Below are 21,432 nucleotides of genomic sequence, written 5' to 3'. Positions count from 1 at the left end.
AGAGATTCCATGAGGGTATGAGAGATAGGGAAAGATCCACTTTCGAATACAGAGCTGGAAGTGGCAAGATCTGGAAATGGCATTAATGTGTCGAGAGAGTGTCAGTTCCTACCCAATGGTGCATCCCAGGTTTTTGACTGATGATGAAGCAGAATGTGGGGTTCCTAAGGATGGCGGCCAAGGGGTAGGTTGCGGAAGGAGCAATGTCCTGCCACAGATTAGTATTTTGGTTTGCCATGATTGAGGAGGAGGTGGTTGCTCATCATCCAGCAGTCTATGTCTGTAAGGCAGAAGGCAAGGTTTGGGAGGGGTGAGGTCAGACAGTTGGGAATCTTGAGAATAATTTGTGTTTTGTTGGTGTAGTTGTAGCAGGTGAGATTGTGGTAGCAGATGAGAGTGTCGAGAGGAATAGATAAAGTTTGAAGAGGAGGGGGGAGAGGGAGGGTCCCTGAGGGACTTGGGGGCAGAGGAGAAAGGGTGGAGGATGATTGTTTAGAATCGGTGGGTGAAGAAAGAAGCGATCCATCTAAGGACAGAGTCCCAGATACCTAGGGAGAAGAGTCTGTTCGTGATAGTGGTGTAATTGATTGTGTACAAAAGCTGCTGAGAGCTAAAAGAGGGGCTGAACCACCTTGGAGAAGGTCCTGAATGGTGGAAGGCGGATCTGGAGGCGGTAAGAGTGGGGAGAGAGCATCGGTCAAAGTGGACGGGGGAGGGTTTTTTCATTGGAGGGGGAGTGAGGGAAGGGTGGAGAGAAGGGAGGAGGACAAGTCCGGGGAGATAATTACCTTGTTACAAAGGGGAATGCGGGAGGTAAGAGATTGGTGGGGGGGCATGTCGGAGTGATCAGTCAAGAAAAGGGGGTGGGTGAAGGTGGAGGAGTTCAGATTTGTGGAACTGAAAACTGCATCTAGGATGTGACCAGGAATGTGGGTGAGGCCTGATATGAGTTGGGTCAAGTTGAGGGCTTCCCGGTTGTCGATGGGATGGCGGGTCATGGGTTTGATGGGGATTTCGAACCAGATGTTCAAATCACCTAGGAGGGTAAGCATGGGGTGAGATCATGATGGCCGCAACAGAGTTGCTAAGAGAATCTGCTAAAGCTCTGCTATAGACCAGGTGTCTGTAAAGGAGGAGGAAGCTGTGGGTGAATGAGGGTGAGAGTTGGAATTTGCCTAGCAGGGATTCACAGTTGTTGCTGCAGGGTTGTTTCTCAGAGTGTAGGGTTGTGAGGTGAAGTTTATGGAGAATGGCTACTCCCCCTAGTCTACCAAATCTGTTGTGCACAATAAGGGTGTAACCGGGGGTGGAGGGGGCCTCATGTGCAGTAGGAAGGAAGCCATCAGAGAACCAGGTTTCGGTAATGAAGAGGATGTCTGGGATTTCATCTGAGATAAAGTTCAATATCATTTGTTTGTTTCTGGCAACAGATCAGACGTTGATAAGTATGCATGAGAGGGGGTGGTGGGCAGTGGCCGGAGGAGGGGGGGGGGGTGATTGAGAGGGTGGTTGGTATTTTGAGAAGGGGTGCAGAGGGGAGGATAGGAGGGACCGGGGGTTGGTTCAACAACAGAGGGGCTGGAAGGGGGTCAGTGGGAAGTGGTGATGGGGATGGGTTGAGGGAGATGGAGATTGAGAGAAAGGTAGGGGGCTTGCAGGTTTAGGGGGTGAAGGTGCTCCTGGAGTGTCCAGGCAAGTGGAGGAGTTGATGAATGGAGTTGGGAGAGAGGTGTAGGTGAGTGGGACGGGATAAGATCAGGGAAGGAGGGTGGCGGAGCAAGTGAGGGGATGTGGGTCTGTGAATGAGTGGGCTTCTGTGCCTAGGGTGAAGTGAGGGTGCCAGAGGGTTGTGGGTGAGGGTGGGAGGGGCTGCTGATTGGGGCATTTTAGCCAGAACTGCACGGGCTGCGCAAAAGGATGTGAAAGTCGAGTGTGGGGGGGTTGGGGTTAGTGCTGGAAGGTGGGAAGATGGGTGAGGGGATTGGATAGGAGGGGTGGTGCTAAGGGGGCTGGAGTTGATGTCAGGGTATGTGGGAGGGGCAGGGCTGGCTGGAGATCGATGTGGAGGGGGGAGGGAGAAAAGGAGGGCGGCTGGTGGAGGGTGGTCTGGTTTCAGGTACGCCAGAGAACTCCTCTAGCCCTGGAACTGTTGGGCATAACGGAGGAGTGGGCTGGGAGCAGATGGTTTGAGGGCAGGTCAGAGGTTGGGAGTTTGACTATTGCGACCTGTGAAGGGCAGGTGGCAATGCCTGAAACACAGCTGGTACAAAGGTGCAAAGGGCCCAAAATGTAGCGACAATCAAAATATGAGCAAGGCCTGAAATGCAGTAACAATCTAATATGAACAGTCTAGAAACACAGCTAGATTCAAAAGGTGCACAGGGCCTAACAAAAGACAACAATCAAAATATGAACTGAGCCTAAAATGCAGCAACAATCCAATATGGACGGTGCTTGGAAACACAGCGAGATTCAAAAGGTGCACAGGGCCTAAACTGCAACACTAATCTAACATGGACAGTCTAGGAACACAGTTATATTTAAAGGAATAGTTTGTTCAGAAATATTATTGGCCAAAAAGATAGCCAATAATAAAACAAATACCTAAAATATATATATTTTTTAAGTACCTATGCAAAGTTTCGAGCAAATGAAGCTCAAACTTTAAAATTGCAAGCACTAGGGGGCATCCATTTTGTGAAATGGATGCCGCCTGTGCTTGCGTTTGCAGCACTAATGAAGCAAAAGCCAGCCAGCTGTAGTAAACAAAAGCTACCACTGGGTGGCTTTTGCTTCATTGGTGCCGGACTCGGAGAACGGGGACCAGAGACTACAGGCAGGAAAGCTGCAGCTGCATCTCGGTAAGTGCTATTTTATTTTTTTAAATAAGCACTAGCTGTTTTTTTTTTCTAAGTTGTCCGGGCTGGAGGAGCCCGGAAAACCTAGAAATAAAACTGCAGCTTTTAAAACTTTGTATTTATGTTTGCGGTAGCTTCAGCTGGGAGCCCTCCGCAAACATAAATACAACGTTGTTGTGTTTCAAAAACGCTGCAGTTTTTCTTTCTAAGTTTCTCGCGCTCCTCCAAGCCGGAGGAGCCTGAGAAACTTAGAAAGAAAACTGCAGCGTTTTTGAAACACAACCGCATTGTGTTTCTGCCTGCCGTGGATATCACTTTGGGTCTCCGGTGCTCCCCCGGGGGAGCTTCCATGCTGCAGTGTTTCTGCCTACAGCAGCTTTCACTTTGGAGCTCTCGGGCTCCCCTTGGGGAGCCCGAGAGCTCCCCGCGGCAGAGCCCGAGAGCCCTGGGGGAGCCCGAGAGCCCCAAAGTGAAAGCTGCTCCATGCAGAAACACAACACATTGTGTTTCCGTGCTGCAGAGTTTAGAAATATGTATTTTTGTATTTGTAAATGCTGCAGTATTTACAAATCCAAAAACTTTGTTATTCTGAATGCTGCAGCTTTTGCTGAGAGTCTCCTGGACTCCCTCAGAGTTGGGGGAGCCCAGGAGACTCCCAGCAAAAGCTGCAGCATTCAGAAGAACAACGTTGTTGTATTTGTGATTGCCGTGGTTTTCCAACCACGGCAATCACAAATACAACAACGTTATATTTTTAATTGGTGCGCCTTGGCTTTTTGCCTTCATTTTACATTTCTTGTGCTTCCCTTGGCTTGGGGAGCAGAGAAAACGTAAAATGATAGTGAAGGTAGCCTCCTCAGCTCTGCTTAGGCTGCAGTAAGCAAAAGCTCACAGAAGGGGGTTTTGCTGCTTGTTTAGTGCCGCAAATGCAGAGCCGATGAGACTTCCTGAATTCACAAAATGGATGCCCCATAGAGCTTGCAATTTTAAAGTTTGAGCTTCATTTGCTCGAAACTTTGCATAGGGACTCAAAAGAAATATATATTTTAGGTATTTGTTTTATTATTGGCCATCTTTTTGGCCAATAATATTTTCTGACCGAACCATTCCTTTAAAAGGAGCGCAGGTCCTAAAATGAAGCGACAATCAAAATATGAACTGGGCCTCAACCGGAGCAACAATGTAATATGGATGGTTCTCGGAAACAAAGCTAGATTCAAAAGGTGCAGGGGGCCTAAAATGCAGCAATAAACTAATATGGAGAGTCTAGGAACACAGCTAGATGAAAATGGTGTGCAGGGCTTTAAATGCAGCAACAATATTATAGACACTGGGCTTAAATGCCTATATTCAAAACATTAACAGTGTGACGAAATGCCTATCCTCAAAACATGAATAGTGCCTAGACAACTGTTTAAATTCAACACATGTGCAGTACACCTTGACATGGAGGTTTGCCTAGGAAGTAGGGAAGTAGCCCAGCAAGGCACAACGCAATGCAAGTTTCAATATATGCATATATAATGATGAAGCAGGTTTTTATTCGAGCACAATAATGGCTGTGTTCACCGCCCTTGACACCTTATATTCTCGTAGCTGCAGAAAGTCCCATCAGGTGCACATTGGCAAACAGGGGAAAACAGGGACTGGAGTTGACCAAGAGGGAGCTACCCTTTGCCTCTGGCCCTTAGCCAGCTTCCCAGGTGGACTTCTGAAGAGAAGAGGTTCTGGGCCCGTTGTGCTATCACAGAACAATTGGCATGAAGGAGTAGGGCAGGGGGGAGTGGAGGGAGAAGAGACTGGTTATGGGTAGGAAGAGGGAATATAGACTTTTGAAAATGGATTCCTGGGTCAGGAGTCCGGATTCGTTCAGCAGAGAAAAGCACTCACCAAGACAATGTTGTTTCCGCAAAGGCGGTGGACAAAATGGGTGTGTGCAAACTGTTGTGTGGTTCCCCAGTTAGGAGCTGTGCACTTACCTTTGTGAGGTTATTGTGGTTTGAGAGCTCAAGCTCACAGGAATTTATAGGAAGACAGGGAAAAGAACTGATCTGGGCATCCAGGTGGGTTGATTTAGGAATGTATCAGATTAATCTTGTGGTGTGACCTTTGATTGGGTGTCATAAAGGTCGTCTAGTGGGATAGCAGGGAGTGTAGCGAGACAAGATTGATGCATGGAGCGGCACTTAATGCAGAGTCCAAAGAGCAAACAATGGTGTGCACTGCCCAGCTAACCAGGCTTTCAATAAAACAAACCTTAGCAAGCAATGCAAGGCAAGGCAATTATTATTGCATCGTCTGAGCTTTTTTCATTTGCATTCATTGTTATGTCCCTGTTGTATAATTTCCTTCCCCCACCAGTAATATTGAATTCCTGGATAATGGTCCAGTATCATAGAATTGTCTCCCTATGTGAGAGAGGGTATGCCCAGACGTGGGTCCCTTGCTCGCTGTGCCATAGGAAACCAAGCTGCACCACACTCAGGAGGCTCAACAAGACTGAAACATGTCTGGGGTTGCTTGTGTTTCCATGCAGAGGGGACCTAGCCTAACAGTTCGGGCAGGACTGCTCCCGTTGGTGGCAGTACCTGACTAATTTGCATATGGCTGGATCCCTTTTGCAATGGCGCAGACAGGCTAAAAAACAGTGGTGTGGAAGGTTGCCCAGAGCAACTCCAGTGGTTAAGATTCATTCAAAACCTTCCCCCCATCACTTTTTTGGTTTCAGTTCAAGCCGAGTTGGACCATTTGTATCTATAAGAATAACTCCAATTCCTGCTCCAAATTTTGAGATGAGCCAAAACTCTAAGCTCAAATCTATTCCAAGGCAGTTTGCCCATTGCCATTAAAATTAATATGGGTGTGCAACAATTAATTTGTCAATGCAACTACAATGTGTGGTGTGGCAATGTCCTATGCGATAGGACATAGAATTATCGTCCCGAGAAATCTTGTTTAGTTGGGAAATCAACCCCTTATACTTACCACCCAGTCCTTGCGGGTTATCATGGTCTTCATGATCTGGACAGTGAAATACACAGGGATCAGCAGGGGCGGCCCAACTAGAGGGAGAAAGTTGAAAGACATCATCAGAGGCACTGATCCAATTGGAGAACAGGACAACAACCAATTAGTAGGGGGCTAGAGAGGATGTATAAAGTGGAGATAAAACAAACAGTCAATCGGGTCACAAGATAAAAGAGTCTAATAAGTATAATGAAAAGTACCCATCAGCACTCTGGACATAATTTCTAAAGAACAGAGAAGCTAAACAGCTAACACAGACATAGATGCAATGTATAAAAACAGCACAGAGCAAAGACAGCAAATCAGGACTGAGCTAAATAGTATCTATATCCATCAGTTGATGCCCAGCCAATCATACAGAAAATCTAGCCTGACAACAAGAAGAAACGTCAAATCATAAACTAAATGAAGCAGTTTTATGAGTACATAAGTGAGAAGCATAACCAATTGCAGTGAAATAGCAATTTCCGGAACCCGTGCACAGATTATTTAATGAAAACCAAATCACCAATCGGTCTGTGCTAGCACCGCATACCATCTTAGAAGAAGAAGAGTGGTGGCCTCAACTGATAAGCGGAGACAAAACTTCCTGGACAATTTCCACAGCTAAGACTATACAAGCGGCCCCGGGAGAATGCAACAAACTCACACCAGAGAGCATCTCGACACCTTGATACTGGAATAAGTTAATCCACGAAACCATCAAGTCCGCAACTGATGACTTAATCAGATCAATCAGACCAACAGATCAAACAGAACAAGAAAACGATGGGCATTCAAAACTCCAATCTTGTAAAATCTAATTATTTAGATAAAAACAAGTAAAACATTTTACAAAATTAAAACATCACCAATCAGGATTGAAAAAACAAAGGGTATTTCAAGAATGAAAAGGAAAAAATAGCTTATCAAAGCACATGAGCTTTGGGGAACCTGAAGTAGCAACAATGGCTACTTTGCAGGTCAACAGAGAGAACATAATGAGCATGGAGGCCAATAGGAAAGTGGATACAGAATATCTAACAAAACAAAAACATGAAAGTGAACACCAACCAATTTGGGGGAAGATATGTTTTTTTTAATTGAGAACAGAATAGAAACAGCCAATCAGAAAGCAAATGAATGCCACTTAATGAATATTGAAGAAATCAGTCGAGTGGGACTAGAGGACAAAGGTGTAGTGAATTTAGTGACCAAAGATTAAAACCAGCCACCCATGATACAAAAACAAATTACCCAAAGGAAGAGCTAGTGCCAATGAAATCTCCGGAAAGAACGGAGTGTTTAACTGTTGGTCATCATATGTATTTTAATCAGGTAGTAGTAGATCATTGGGTGTTTTGGGGAAAATTAGAAATTGCCAGTCAAGAAGATGGCAAAAAGGATTTCTTTAAAACAAAGGACTGTGAGACAAACAATAATATTCAAATCCCACAATGAGTTGAGTCACAAACTCTAAAGTACAAAAGTAGGCTGACATCATAGGAGACAATCAACGTATAAAATTGAGATAGTATGGAGATTGTATTGATGGAACGTTCTTCAGTATGTTATGATAGCCGATGCACCTACTCAGGAAGAAGTACTCATGCTGACGGTTGTAAGGCAACATCTTCCGCTTCTTTATACCATACTGCGGAAAAAAGGTACAGGAAGACAAGTCAGAAAGCATGTTAGTGTGCTACAATCTCTCCATCCCTGCCCTCTTCTCAGAGTTGGCCATATGTACCAGGACCAAGCCAATGAGAATGATTCTGCTCTTCTCCCTGACATTGGTTCTCTCCTCTCTGTTGTCCCAGATACTGGTTCTATCTCTTGTCTCTGTGTGTGGTGTTCTCCCTCTTCCTATTGGTTCTGAACCTCTCTCATCCCGTTGGCTCTGGTTTCAGGCTACTGTCCTGATCTGTGAGTCCATCTCTTCTTTGCAGCTTTTTCTGTGCATCTACTTGTAGGCATTAGTTCTCTCACATGGGTTCTTCCTATTCTGCCTCTGGTTCTATCTTTCTGTTCTTTCTTTTTCTGGTTCTGTCTCTAGGCCCATCTCAAGTTCTGTATTTCCTCTCTTCTGGTCTGGTGCTTGCTGGTAGTGTATCTGGTCCTCTTAAATGTCTTATGGCTCAATAGTATCCCTTCTCGCTCTGCCTTTACTTTGTTCTCTCTCTCCCTTCTCTCCCTCTCCTCCTCTCTCTCTCCACGTCTCACTCTCTCTTTGTCTCTCTCTCTCTTCATCTCCCACCTTGCGCCCGACCCCCACCCCCACACAGCTCTTTCCCTCAACTCCCCAACCCTGGGTTTCTCTCTCCCCTATCCCTGGCTCTGTTCTAAATCATGTTTCCTTGGCTATGGACCCAGATCTCCTTTACTTTGTTTATGGCTCTCATTTCCCAGCTAGGATTTTACTCCTACTACCCCAACAGGTTGAAATCACTGCTCTGAGAGCCTTTGCCTTTCAGTTGCCAGCAGTCTGTCTCACTTATGTATACAGCCTAACAGGCTAAAACCAGCTCCTGTGTTCCTGCCTAGACTTCATAGAACTGGTCTTACAAACATTTCCTATTTCAGTGCGTTTTTTGCAGCTGATCTTCCTTAGCACCGTGTTAGTTACAACTTTTGTTGGGTCTTACCTCTACCGGCTGTGTCTCCCCCAGCACGAATATATGCACCATGTTGACGTCTGGATCTTTTTTGAAGATATTAGGCTTGGCGTGGTGCTGGAAGTGACGGTGATTCCACCAGTTTGCAGAGGCTCCCTGAAAGACAGAAGAGAGGGATTTCATGAGGGGACGTTGGCATTGCTCATCACCCCGCAGTAGCGATTTACGACCCACACCACAACGGCATAGCGGCCGCCGGCCCCCAAGGCCCAACAAATGAATGACCACTGAGACTTCATAAGGCGTGAAAACTAAGGGACACACCCAATCATGCCCAGTCTGCACTGTCTCAAGGTCCCAGCAGAATTGCTTTAGAGTCCCTAATCCCTGCATGCATTGCTGTAACTGAGTGTTCCACGAAAGCCATTAACCTGAGCAAGTGCTAGTGTTCAGGCGCCACTCCAAGGTAGGTCTTCATGTGTAAATGGAACAAATCAGATTCGGCCAGGAAGAATCAAAGCTTGCTGGTTTCTCACTGGGACTGACTGGTTCCATCACTCCAGCCCGATATTAGAAGCTCGGACACTGACAGAAACGCCCTGTCAAACCCTGGACCACTTACTCCTTCAGAGCTTTCTTTCTGATGTTAGGATTCCCTTCTGCCAGAGTGACTTCAAAAATCCCAAAAGAAATGATTTAATTCAGAAATCCGAACGCACCCCGGCCTCGCAGGACATGGATGTGTCTGGCTCCTGTGCTCGGCGGCGCACGACAGGCCTTGCATGCGAGCTGGAGCATGGGGGCTAGAGTCATGCCTGCAGATGACGGATTCTGGAAGGAAAGGACACTTTTTAATGTAAACGTGTATGTGTGTATGTATTATGTAATGTACCTGTATGTATATATCATGTAATATGTGTGAATGAGAGCATGGTGTTTGGGTGGCTGGGCGTGCTTTTGAGTGAATGGTGAATGAGTGCATGTGTAAATGAGCAAGTGGTATTTGAATGTGTGTGATTGTGTTAAATACCTGTATTACTTACCCGTAATCTTTATTATTGCTAGTCCCACTCTTCCTCATCCCAGTACTTGTCTATGAAGTACCTTGCCTCATACATAAGTACTAGGACGAGGAAGAGGGGTATTGGGGTAATACTGGGCTGAGGAGTTTATTTTGGGAGTTGGAGGAAGAGAGTGGGTGGGAGATGGGACATGTGGAAGGGTGGGGCAGGAGAGGGGTGTACTGATAGATAAAGGTCATCAATGATAAAGCAGGCATGAAATGTATTAGTGGCTTGACTCTCATTTTGGTACAGCCAGACTATTCATTTCTTACTGTGGCAATACATTTTTACTGGGTATCTATAATAAAGGGAGCATGATAAGTGTTATTACTTGTCTAGCTTGGCATTTAGGTGCAGCCATTATAGCCTTTTCTTAAGGTGTCATGGCATATTTTCTGGGCATATATAATGAAGTAAGCATTATAAGTAGTATTGCATGGCTAGACTAGCATTTAGGTTCAGCTAGACTAGCAATTTCTTACTGTGGCTTAATATTTTGTACTGGGCATCGCTGATAAAGCAATCATGATAAGCACAATTACCTGGCTAGAATGGCATTTGGGTGCAGCCAGCCTAGCCTTTCCTTACTGTGGCATGGTATATTATTTCTGGGCATCTATGATAAAGTAAGCAGGATAAGTGTTATTACGTGCCACGATGCCTTAGGGCTGCTGTGTGCTATCCAGTTACAACACCTCTCCCTCCGTTACTAACTAAAAAGGAAAACCACCCAAAACAACAATGAAACTTCTTATGCGATCCACGTGTGGCCAGCACGAAGACCAAATAAGTAACACACAGCTCTCCACATAATTGGTGCATAACCAAACCAAGCTACCACCTCTTGCAAAGATCAACAAACAAACACCCAGACACCAGAGTTCAGGGACCATATACCAAACCACAACTTGGAAAGCAGACCATGGAATGGTGGCAAATATGGCACAGAATAAACAACAGGAAAGTACCCATCCACTGGAAAATAGCCATCCAGAGGTAGAAAATGGATGCGCTTCTCTAATAACTAAAGATGCAATAAAAACATCCATACAAGGCATGCAAAAACGGTAACTGCATGGGAAACACAACACTTGTTCTAAATTACTCTAACCAACAGCCAACCCCCAAGCCACAACCGTGAACCTACAGTTATGCCAACCAGAAACAAGTGGAACGAAATCTATCCGAATGGCTGTAACAAACAGCAAAAACCTACATTTCAGAACGCACCCGGCATTCTGAAAACACAAAACCAGAACACAACCTCAAGTATACAGAATCCACACGGCCATTCTGTGAACCAACAGTTTGGCCAACCAACAAAGTAATCCCTTCATTTCAGAACCCACCCAGCATTCTAAAAACACAAAACCAGAACACATCCCCAAATATACAGAATCCACCCAGCCAGTCTGCAATGAAGACAGGGGCTGAATTACCAGACCACAATGGCTAGACTGACCTCTCGACCACCAGAGCAAGTTTCACAGTAAGGTCCCGAGACTATGGGCCTCATTACACGGTAGGCGGTGAGCCATGGCGCTATTAGCGCCATGGCTCATGCCGGTAAAATACCGGCACCGCCTTGGTGGAAAGGGGATTTACCGCCCCATTCCAAGGTTGGAGGGGCGGTAAATCCCCCTTCCACCATTGCCCTTCCCCATTCCCATTTCTGCCCCATAGGGCTCTATGGGAATGGGGAAGGCGCTAATTACGGCACCGCAATTTTGTGGTGCCGTAATTAGCTCCGAGGTCCCTTTGCGGGTTGGATTTTAACGCCTGCAAAAAGCAGGCGTTGAATCCCCCAACCCGCAAAGGGACCTCGTAGTAAGGCGGTAAGGATTTACCGGTACCAGTATTTTACCGGTACCGGTAAATCCTTACCGCCATCTGTGTAATGAGGCCCATAGTGATTATCACCTTGTAGTTCAGGCTGTCTGAGGACTGGTGTTGTAGCACATTGAGGTATCCGTTCTAACACAGGCTGGAGTCTGTGGTGAGTAGTTATGACTACTTTATTAACGTTAAGCAACAACCCTGTGCTCCCTCCGCCATTCACTCCAGCCGTCTCCCCAGCATCACGCTCCTCACATTCCACCCATCATACATTCTAGACACACGCACTCACCATTCTACTGAACACTCACGCGGGAGCCCACGTAAAGACATTACACAGATCTTACGGCAGACGCTTTAGATGCTGAGGGCACATGGGATGGGTGACACACATGACGCAACCTCGCCTTGGAGCCCCTGACAGATTGTTAGATCATTAGGAGACAAAATAACTTTCCGCCTCGAGTTCTTTTTTTGTGCTCTCTGCGGTGGTAGAAATACCTTCTCAAAAGTGGTTCTTATACATTTCAGCACTTGACAGAGTATCTACATTTAATGTACCATCCACCTGTAGAGAGCAGACTGAGAGTGGCCCTTCAGACTTGTACAGCAGTGTGTGCATGGACCAGCCGCTAGTCTATACAGGTGTGTTCTTTTACCCCGCTTCATGTAAGACGGCAACTGAAGTGGCAAAATATTTGGTAAGACCCTGGCAACAGTTTTCAAATAACTGAAACTGGTATTGGGCTTGGGCCACTGAGAATCATAGATAATGTTGGTGCTCCCGCTTGATTGGAAAGAGCAACACTGCTTCTTGCAGGTCAGTTGCTGCCATGTACTCTCTTGGTGACATCATGTTGGAGAACCACTGCACAGATTCCATTCTGACTGCTCTGTGAAGGACACATGAATTCCACCTCTTCAGTTCCAGGATGTATCGCAATCTGTCTTGCGGCTTCTTCACAAGAAAGAGCGGAGAAACATCCTTTTCCACATTCTTCGGCACAGCTGTTAGATTTGCCGAAGAAGGGGCCGCGGCTGAGAGTTTGATAGACTAACCCAATTGTACAGTATCCAGGACCCACTGGTCGGTGATGGGGTGCTTCCATTCCACATAGAAGTCCATTATTCTTCGTGCCACCCAGGGCAGCGGTGGGGGTCGCAGAGGAGGACAGTGGCATTCAGAATTGTTGTTTCACTGGGCTCTGGGTACAGTAGGCCTGAATACCACAGCTCCTCCGCCACGTCCTCTGTCTCTTCCTTTCATGTGGTGCTATGGTAAGAAGGTTAGTTAATAAGGCATACACCAGCTTTGATTAAAAGCGTGCCAACGACCAGGTACTGCTTGAACCTGTCTAGTGTGTTCTTCTTTTGACTCCAAGTCTTTCTGTTCTATCAAGGGGATTCTTACTAAATAGGCCTTTTGCGATGTGTCCTCTCTCAGATAACCAAGTCAGGGTGGTCTTCGTTCATTGACAGTGGATCCCACTGCAAGGGTGGCAGCGACATAAGGGAATCTCAGGCAAGGTCAGGCAGTAGATGAACCCGCTTTTCCTGTCTGAAGTCGGATCCTTCCTCGGCTGCATTTCAAATTCTGGAAAATACTGCAGTAGTGGCTCTGTGGCCCATGTTGCCTATGTTGAACTTGATGGCCCGATAGAAAGGTTTGATTAGGTGCGCATAAAAGAGGTTTTAACGTTTTTATCGTTTGGGTCTGTAGGTGCCGCCTTCTCAGAAGCAAAAACATCTTTCCTGACAATGTTGGAAGTCCCTTTAAGGCGACTAGAAGTTCAGCCCCTGTCATTTATTCCACTTTTGTGTCAGGACATCTTTAATTAGGGGACCGGTTGTCAATGGCACCCATTAATATGTTTGTTGTTTACTTGGGAGGTAGATGGTTCCTCCAGGCTCCATGTATCCGGATTCTTATAGACATGCGCCATAATGTTTGTTGTTTACTTCGGAGGTAGATGGTTCCTCCAGGCTCCATGTATCCGGATTCTTATAGACATGCGCCATAATGTTTGTTGTTTACTTCGGAGGTAGATGGTTCCTCCAGGCTCCATGTATCCGGATTCTTATAGACATGCGCCATAATGTTTGTTGTTTACTTCGGAGGCAGATGGTTCCTCCAGGCTCCATGTATCCGGATTCTTATAGACATGCGCCATAATGTTTGTTGTTTACTTCGGAGGTAGATGGTTCCTCCAGGCTCCATGTATCCGGATTCTTATAGACATGCGCCATAATGTTTGCCTCCATCTCTCTGGAAACATATTTCCCTCCTTGCTCCGCTTTCTATCACCTGGGAATTTCTCATTGTCAAAGTCTCAGGGGCATGAACCCCATCATCAACCTTTTGCCTTTTAGCCAACAGGCCTTCTGAGGGAGCGGGTGCCCCCTTTTTCCACTGTACCATCAATCATTTGTTGCTCCCGGTGCCATGAATCGGTCACTGATGCAGGGCAGTGGTTGAAGTGGGTGGGGGAGGTGGGAGCAGTGCTCCACTACTTTTTAAAATGAACTTTCAATGTTCCTATACTTTTATTTGAAAAAGAAACCGTTCTGGAATGGTTTCATTTTAAAATAAAAGAGTAGGAAGAAGTTGAAACATGCGTTTCAGTACATATCTCCCTTACTTTTTTTGCGAGCGCGGAGCCGTTCCTGAAACAGAAGGCGCATTTGTATTTTCCTTTCATTTTACTGGGGATTTGAACTTAGGACCTGCTGGATCAGCTCCAACCTCAAATCATAGTGAACTATTGTAGAACTACTGGGTTGCTTTTATGTTTTCAGTGGCCTGCTTGGGACAAAGCCCTATCCCAAGCCCCATCATAACCCTGCTCCCGCAGTAATCAGAATTTGTATTTTGCATTTAAGCAACTTAACGCGAAAATACTGCAGTCACAGCTGTACGTGCAGTTAATTGGAAAGTGGGCGGGTGGCTTTAATCTTTAGAATGCCCCTTAAGAGGTGCGATTAGTGGGTGATTAGAAAGGGGGGGTGCACAAAGCATGCTGTGAGGGACAATGAAAAAAGGTAAGGTGGGTCGCTTAAAAGGAGAGGTCTGTCATGGAACTGGCATTCCTCAATGTGAAAAGGGTAGGGACGAGGAAGATGGGACAAAGCAGCTATGAGAGCTACTGTATCTGCGTTTAAGCCTAAGGTCTGCTTAGGTTGGGCTTGGAACACACACACAAACAAACACACAATCACGCACTTTGTTAGTCGAAAGCCCACCTGAGCCATAAATAGCCCATTTTACCCCCCTCCACACACACACACGTATTACAGTGTCAGTGATAGAAAAACGTTCTAGTTATGGTTAAGTTGGGTGTGCATTTGAAAAGGAGATGTTGAGAAGTGTGTATTTGTATAGGTAGGAAAGCTATACATATATATTCAGAAATGGTACTCGTATGGTTAAAGGGGTAGTTCACTCAAAAATGTTATGCTTTAAAAATGTCGGCCATAATAAAAAAAAGTATGTTGGCATTATTTTAAAAAAAGTTCCTATGGAAAATAATTTGTAAAATGACCCTTCAAGTCTTCATTTTCAAGCACTTGGAGGCAGCCATTTTGTAAACTGAAGCAGTTTGATGTGTGAAAGTTAATGCTGTGCTCGTGTGCCAACAATCAAGCAAAAGCCCCCTGCTGGGAGCTTTTGCTTATTGCTGCTGGGGAGCAGATCACTAGGGACAGCACCTTCTTAGTCCTCCTGCCGGCTTCCGGTCGCCCAGCCTCTGCAGAGCCTGCTCTTACTTTCCCTCCGGCACAGGCTTTTTCCAGGATCTCTTTGGACTCCCATCCTAATCCCTGCCTCCGTGCCACGCTGGGCAATGCCAGGTCCCTTGAAATGAAAGGCCATCAGCCTGCTCGCCCTTATCCGTCCCGCGGCTGGATAGCATGGGCATCACCAGATTGCATGGACTGTATGCTGCGGCTGGGAATACGAGTCGGCAGAGTCCAAGCCCCTTCAGAGGACGTAGTTCTTTTGTTCCTAGTGGCAGGGTGTGGAATCTGCACTCTCTTCCCGCAGAGAGCAGAGGACTTTTGCCTCTTCAGATAGGCCATTCGCCGTCCCCATTCTATGGTTTAGGGATCCTGTACTCTTATGCACCAGTGCTTGGGTGGTGTTACAGTGACCAGTCCCATAATGTTTTTTAAATAGTTCCAGGCACGCATACATTAAGACATGCATTGCTTAGTATGTCAACTGTTTCTACCCCTGTTACATTGTTTTGCATTGCATTGTGGTATTTGTAGTCACAGATTTAAACTGCGATTCATGTAGTTTAGCTATTTCACAATTCAAATAAATACTAATTGGGCTACGTTGGGGTTTGAGAAGCACATCGGTTGGCTTATTCCTGAGACTGCTGGGTGGGGTGTGATCTGCAGGTCTGTACAGGGTCTGAGACGGAGGGGAACCGGGATGCAGTGTGTCTCTGCGGCTGAGGCTTCTGTGACACAAGAAGAGAGCAGCACTACAGAGCCACAGAGCGGCCGGAAGGGCTAGGGTAGAGTCAGGGTTGCGTCTGGAGGTGGACAGTGATACAGCCGGGAAGGGCATAGGAGGAGAGGTACACGTCAGGTACGCTTAAGAACCAGGTTGACCGGCCAGCACGTGGAGCCCCCCAGTACAGAGCAGCGTGACTTGGATAGAGCAGAGTCCAGTACTGGACAGAAGCATGTACGTTAGGAAGCGCTGGACTAAACAGTAGGACTGGTAATGAGCAGAGAGGCCTGCAATGAACAGGCATGCCAGCAGTGAGCAGGGACGTCTATACTGAGTAAGGAAAACAGATAAGTCTGCAGGCAGCAGCAGCCAATTGTCTTCAATGGAACAGAGCGCCACACCCACTTGCCCTTGAAATTTTCAATTCTATTAAGAAGAGTGTGTGAATCGATGTGTCTTGAACCTTTCTCCCCCCTTTGCTATGTCACGCTTTCCCTTTGTGTCACAATTTTCTTTCTCTTTTCGCACGTTGTCTCCCCTCTCTTCTGCTCGAAAGCTAATGCATTGCCCATCTTTGCATAACATTTATATTCACAGTTATCTACAAGGGCGGTTTCACTCGAGAAAAGCAGAGCACAAAGCCGCTGTTCCATGCAGTCATTCTCCTCAGAGCAGGAAGAGAAGAAACGCTGCCGTGTACTGCCACATGGTGCCACGAGGCAAACCACCACCACATTAAAGTTTAATAAGGTGATCGTAAAACTATATCAGTGCGCCACACACTGTACCTTTCACCATTATCCGGCCCAATGCGGCCCAGAAAAACCAGCCGAATTACCGCCGCATAAAAAGCTTGGTGAAAAATAACACAAAGGGCCTAATTCCGAGTCCGGCGCTAACCAATGGCGGTATTAGCGCCTTGGCCGGCACCGGACCCGTACCGGCACCGCCCTGGTGGAATGGGAAATTAACGCCCTATTCCGAGTTGACCAGGGCGGTAATTTCCCATTCCCCAGGGCTCTTCCCCATTCCCAAATGAGCCCCCATAGGACTCAATGGGAATGGGGAAATTGCAAATAACGGTGACCGTACTTTACGGTCACCGTTATTGGCTAAAAAGCCCCGTTGCGCCCTCGTCCCTAACGCCTGCTAAAAGCAGGCGTTAGGGACGAGGGCGCAAAGGGAACTCGGAATGTGGCGGTAAGGGATTACCGGCACCGGTCTCATTAACGGTGACCAGTATCCCTTACCGCCATACTCGGAATGAGGCCCAAAGTCCTAACAAAGCCTTGTTTGGCCCGTTTTTCCTATTCCAGTGAGTGGCATCCCGGTGCCAGATCTGTTGCTGGAAAAGACAGTGGGCCTCATTACGAGTAGGGTGGTAAGGGATACCGGGCACCGGTAAGGTGACCGGTGCCGGTAATCTCCTACCATCCTATTCCGAGGTCCCTTGGAGGGAACCATAAGGAACGTGTGGTCCGACCTCTAAGGGACCAGGGTGCTAATAACGGGCTTGCAAGTCGCAAGCCCGTTATTAGCGCCCTCCCCATTCCCATTGAGCCCTATGGGAGCTCAAATGAGAATGGGGAATGGTTTGCTCAATGGGGACTTACCGGTCCTGCCAGGGTCGGACTACACCGGTAAATCCCCATTGAACAACACCGGTGACTGACCCGTTATTGGTGGCAGTCATGGCGCAAATAGCGCCATGACTACCACCAATCTCGTAATGAGGCCCATTGTTTTCTCCACTTAAAGCAAAGCAGTGCTCGGAAATGGAACTAAATGCACTGTGGTCATTGCACACGATCGTAAACCAGAAAATCACCAACAGGAGCTGCAGTGATGAGTTTCTCCACCAGTCAGGGCAGAACAGCACCAGAAACACATCAGGCGCTGTTTTTCCTCATCCAAAATGCACAACTATTAAATATTACGAAATAAAAACACTCAATGTATGCTCCTATTGCATGGTACGTTTTACAAGATGTACAGGCTCCTAAGAGTCACGGTGCTTAGTTTGAGGTGTGATGTCAGTCTACTTGAAAAAGTGCATCTCTAACGGTGGAGTGCACACAAAAGCAGCTCGTGAGTAAAAAGCTCTGCTCCTTCCAGGTACGCACTGGTTGCTGTTACTGCCCGGCTGCTCTTTCCCAGCTTGCGCCAGTTTGGCACCCAGTCCCTGTTTAGGGCAGGCTGCAGCTCTTCTTGTCTGTGCAGGCTCAGCTCCTGCCCATCTTTAGGAAGCTCAGCACTCAGCCTGGCCCGCACCGCAAGGGTGCCAGGTGGGGGCGAGTAACCCGTGCCCCCTGGGCGGCAGAGCAGGGAGAGGGCGGGGGCAGCTAGCCCCGAGCCAACACACACATGCCCCCCGCCCTCTCCCCATTTAGCTTCCATGTCCACCATGAGGGCAGCCACGCTGCTGCCAGCACAAAGCAGAAGAAGGAAGGGCAAGGTGTAAACAACATCTTGCCCTTCTTCACAAAGAGGTGCTAAGCGCCCAAGATAGGAGAGCCAGGAAGTAGGCACAGACCAACTGCAGACATGCATCCAGGGTGCAATTGCCGTCGGCACTGACGGCTGGTGGGGGGCTGGCACCACAGCCCCCCACACAGGCACAACAAAGACCCAGGTCCAATATAAGGAGCTGCCTTGGCAGCAGAAACACAGAAATCAATGTGGGTCCCTGCACGGGGACCCAAGCAGAAGAGTACTTTGCATACACAGTCTCTCTTGTTTTTCCCAGAACCCGCCCACCCTAGAAAAAGGGAGAGAAGAAAGAGAAAAAGTCAGGTCACTGCACGGTGGCCAAGGGAGGCAGCATGGGCCAGAGGGGGTAACCTCAGGACCCGGTGCCCGAAAGTACAGCATATTATGGTTGCTGTAATTATGATTATGTTTGTTAAGACCATCATTTGTGCAATAAAATCCCACTGCCTTTTATTGCCAACACTCACCCTATGTTTGCGTTTTATACCTGGGGGGGAAGCGCAAAGGTTTTTTCACCTAGTTTGGGATTTTCTACTCTGCATGCATATGGGTCCACTGGTTATGGCTCGCACCTTGTTGAACTGAATTGAAGGCAACCTGCTGCTGACAGAAAACAGTCTTTTCTCTGACCCCTCTCGACAGGAGTTTTGCTAGGTCTGGAAATGATCCAGGGGTACGCTGATGTCGGGACTGACAGGACACGGGGCTAGCTAGCCTTTTCGTTGTATCCTCTGAGCTTCTATCTGGGGCTACAACCAGAAGACTCGGAGCTATAACTCCCGAAAGCCCCTCCCCCAGCAACGCCTCTGCCTTTCAAAAATCCCCACTCCAAAAAGGACCCCCCTCTGACAGGGACGCTCCATTGAGTCATGAATGCTGTGAGCCGCTCAAATAATCTTGAAAGCACAGCCCTTCTTCTCTCGGCTGCTCAAATGCGTGCACTGCTGACCACTCCGGTCCCTGTGCGGAGCAGCTGCCGCATCATCTTGGCTTGCTGTTACGAGGGCTGAACAACCAACGTGAATATTCTTTTCTATTTGCTCCATATAAAAGAGGAATGGTGATAGCGTCTGCTTAATCCCCAAAAATGTCCTGCTCTGTGCAGAGTTTATAGAGTGGCTATGGCGGTGTTGGCACATGCTGCGAGGGTTGTGGGCTGGGTTTAATGCTACTGAGCACAGCGTCTGACATTAGTTACTCCAGACAGCTTGCCTATTCGCAGGCGGCTAGGCTAATCGTGACAAAATGTGTGCAAATGGGATGGGGGCAAGGTGAAACCTAATATGGAAAACAAAAAAGTGCCCATGTGATTTGGGAGCAACAGTGTTGTGCCGACTGAGCTTCACCAAACAGTAAGATTGGACCCATGGCTGCTTAACAGAAAACTACTGTCTTCCACTCATGAGAGAGGCCCCATTCTGCTTTCTGGAGCTCAGCAAGGGAACCGCCTATTTTCTTCCTTAGCAGCGCCCGTGCAGATCTATACATCTCTGCCACCGCCTTCATATACTCTGTGTACAAAATAATGACATGCAGGGGAGTGTGACGCTGCTGCTGCCTGCGTGTTGAAAACTGCTCCGCTCTCCAGCAGCAATAAGCAAAAGCTCCTAGTAGGGGGCCTTTTGCTTGATTGTTGCTGCAGGAGCACAGCATTAATTTTCACATGTAAAACCTGCTTAAGTTTAAAAAATGGGTGCCTGCAAGTGCTTGAAAATCAAGGCTTGAAAGGTCATTTAAAACATTACTTTCCAGAGGAACTTTTTTTTTAAACTATGCCAACATATCTTTTTAATTATGGCCAACATTTTTAAAGCATAACATTTTTGAATGAACTACCCCTTTAAACGACTGCCATTGGATGTTTAGGTTTAGTGTGTAGAATTATGTTTTGTTAAGTTCTCTCTTTGTGCAATATATGGTGCAATTATCCATTCATGATTGTAATCATTTTTCATGGGACATATAACGAAGAAGAAGAGAAATACAGAAGTGGACAAAGGCAACTTAACTGGGCAAAAACGTCTCACCACTCGAGGGTGTTGAGAAGGTGGTGTGAAACGTGGCACCACTGCAACATATATGAATACTCTGTGAGGATGATATCTTTGCTGCAGGTGCTCATATTTGTAAATGGTGCAGGATACAATGTTCACTTTGTCCTTTTTCCTTATTGCAATACTTACATCATGTCCAGTAAAAAAGAAAACTAGCTAACCCTTTCAATGACTATAGATGTTTAGCCAAATCACCTATGTGGACATTTAAAATTGAGCTCTTGCAGGGACATTTCCTGAGATTCAAGCACCAGAAGGAAGCCGGATGCTGTTCTTGTAGCTGCAGTGCTTCATGTGTGGGGCTGTTTGCCAGGGCTAATCCCCAGGACTTATTTATAAGCATTTCTAGCTCAGGCTCAGTTCACTTATGATGTGGTGTTATGCAACATTGGTGTATTAACTCTCAGTCATTTTGAGACTCTCAACAAGAGAAAAGTCTGAGCCACGCTCGTGGCACCCATGCAGCCACGGTACCAGGTTCAGGGTGACTAGTTCCATGCGTAGGGTCATGCACATGTATGTTTGCCAGTGTCTGTAATGATGGCATTGCTGCGCCTCTCGGGGGGCACTCAGCTGACACATGCATGGCCTTGTTAATCGGCCCACTTCCTCTTCACCTGGTGTACAGCCACCATGGGGTTCACCTATGCGTAGGTTCATGCCTGGTCTCCAAGTCACTGATTCTTAAACACATACTGGGACATGACTGCGATCAGTGCTGCACATTTGCCAGTGTCATTAGTGGGGAAGAGTGGCATCCGGCATGGACAGTACAACAGTAGGCGAGTTGCCAAACAACAGCAGCCCGAGAGGGGCAATCCAAGGAAAAGACACTCCCAAGGAGGAGTGCCTGTGCTGAGTCCTGACATATGCAATCTCTTGCTAAGGTGCTTTACAGGCAAGATAATCAGTTTGGGTCACCATATGAAGAAAATACTTTTGCTCTATTTTCTGTGGCTAGACAGTCAAACTGTTTCACTTACCACCACCAAATCAAAGGAAATTAGTAACGAGGATGTTATGTCTAGAGAAGCAGTTCAACATTTGGTG

At 47.0% G+C, this 21,432-nt stretch overlaps 1 protein-coding gene across 1 annotated transcript in view; it reads right to left on the bottom strand.

The window, feature by feature from the left end:
• Positions 1 to 21,432, bottom strand: part of LOC138503842 (fatty acid desaturase 2-like) — a 237,818-nt gene that overhangs the window by 123,662 nt on the left and 92,724 nt on the right. Inside the window, exons 5-7 of the mRNA XM_069623892.1 lie at positions 8,510 to 8,635; positions 7,458 to 7,518; positions 5,844 to 5,920 (exon numbers count right to left, since the gene is read on the bottom strand). Coding sequence (XP_069479993.1) covers positions 5,844 to 5,920; positions 7,458 to 7,518; positions 8,510 to 8,635 — 264 coding nt within the window. The remainder of the gene's footprint in view (positions 1 to 5,843; positions 5,921 to 7,457; positions 7,519 to 8,509; positions 8,636 to 21,432) is intronic.

This window comes from Ambystoma mexicanum, chromosome 11 (assembly GCF_040938575.1).
Source record: "Ambystoma mexicanum isolate Mex_15411 chromosome 11, UKY_AmexF1_1, whole genome shotgun sequence".
Lineage (NCBI taxonomy): Eukaryota > Metazoa > Chordata > Amphibia > Caudata > Ambystomatidae > Ambystoma > Ambystoma mexicanum.
Note: the sequence above shows the minus strand (reverse complement) of the source record. Positions and strands in the feature narration are given on the sequence as shown.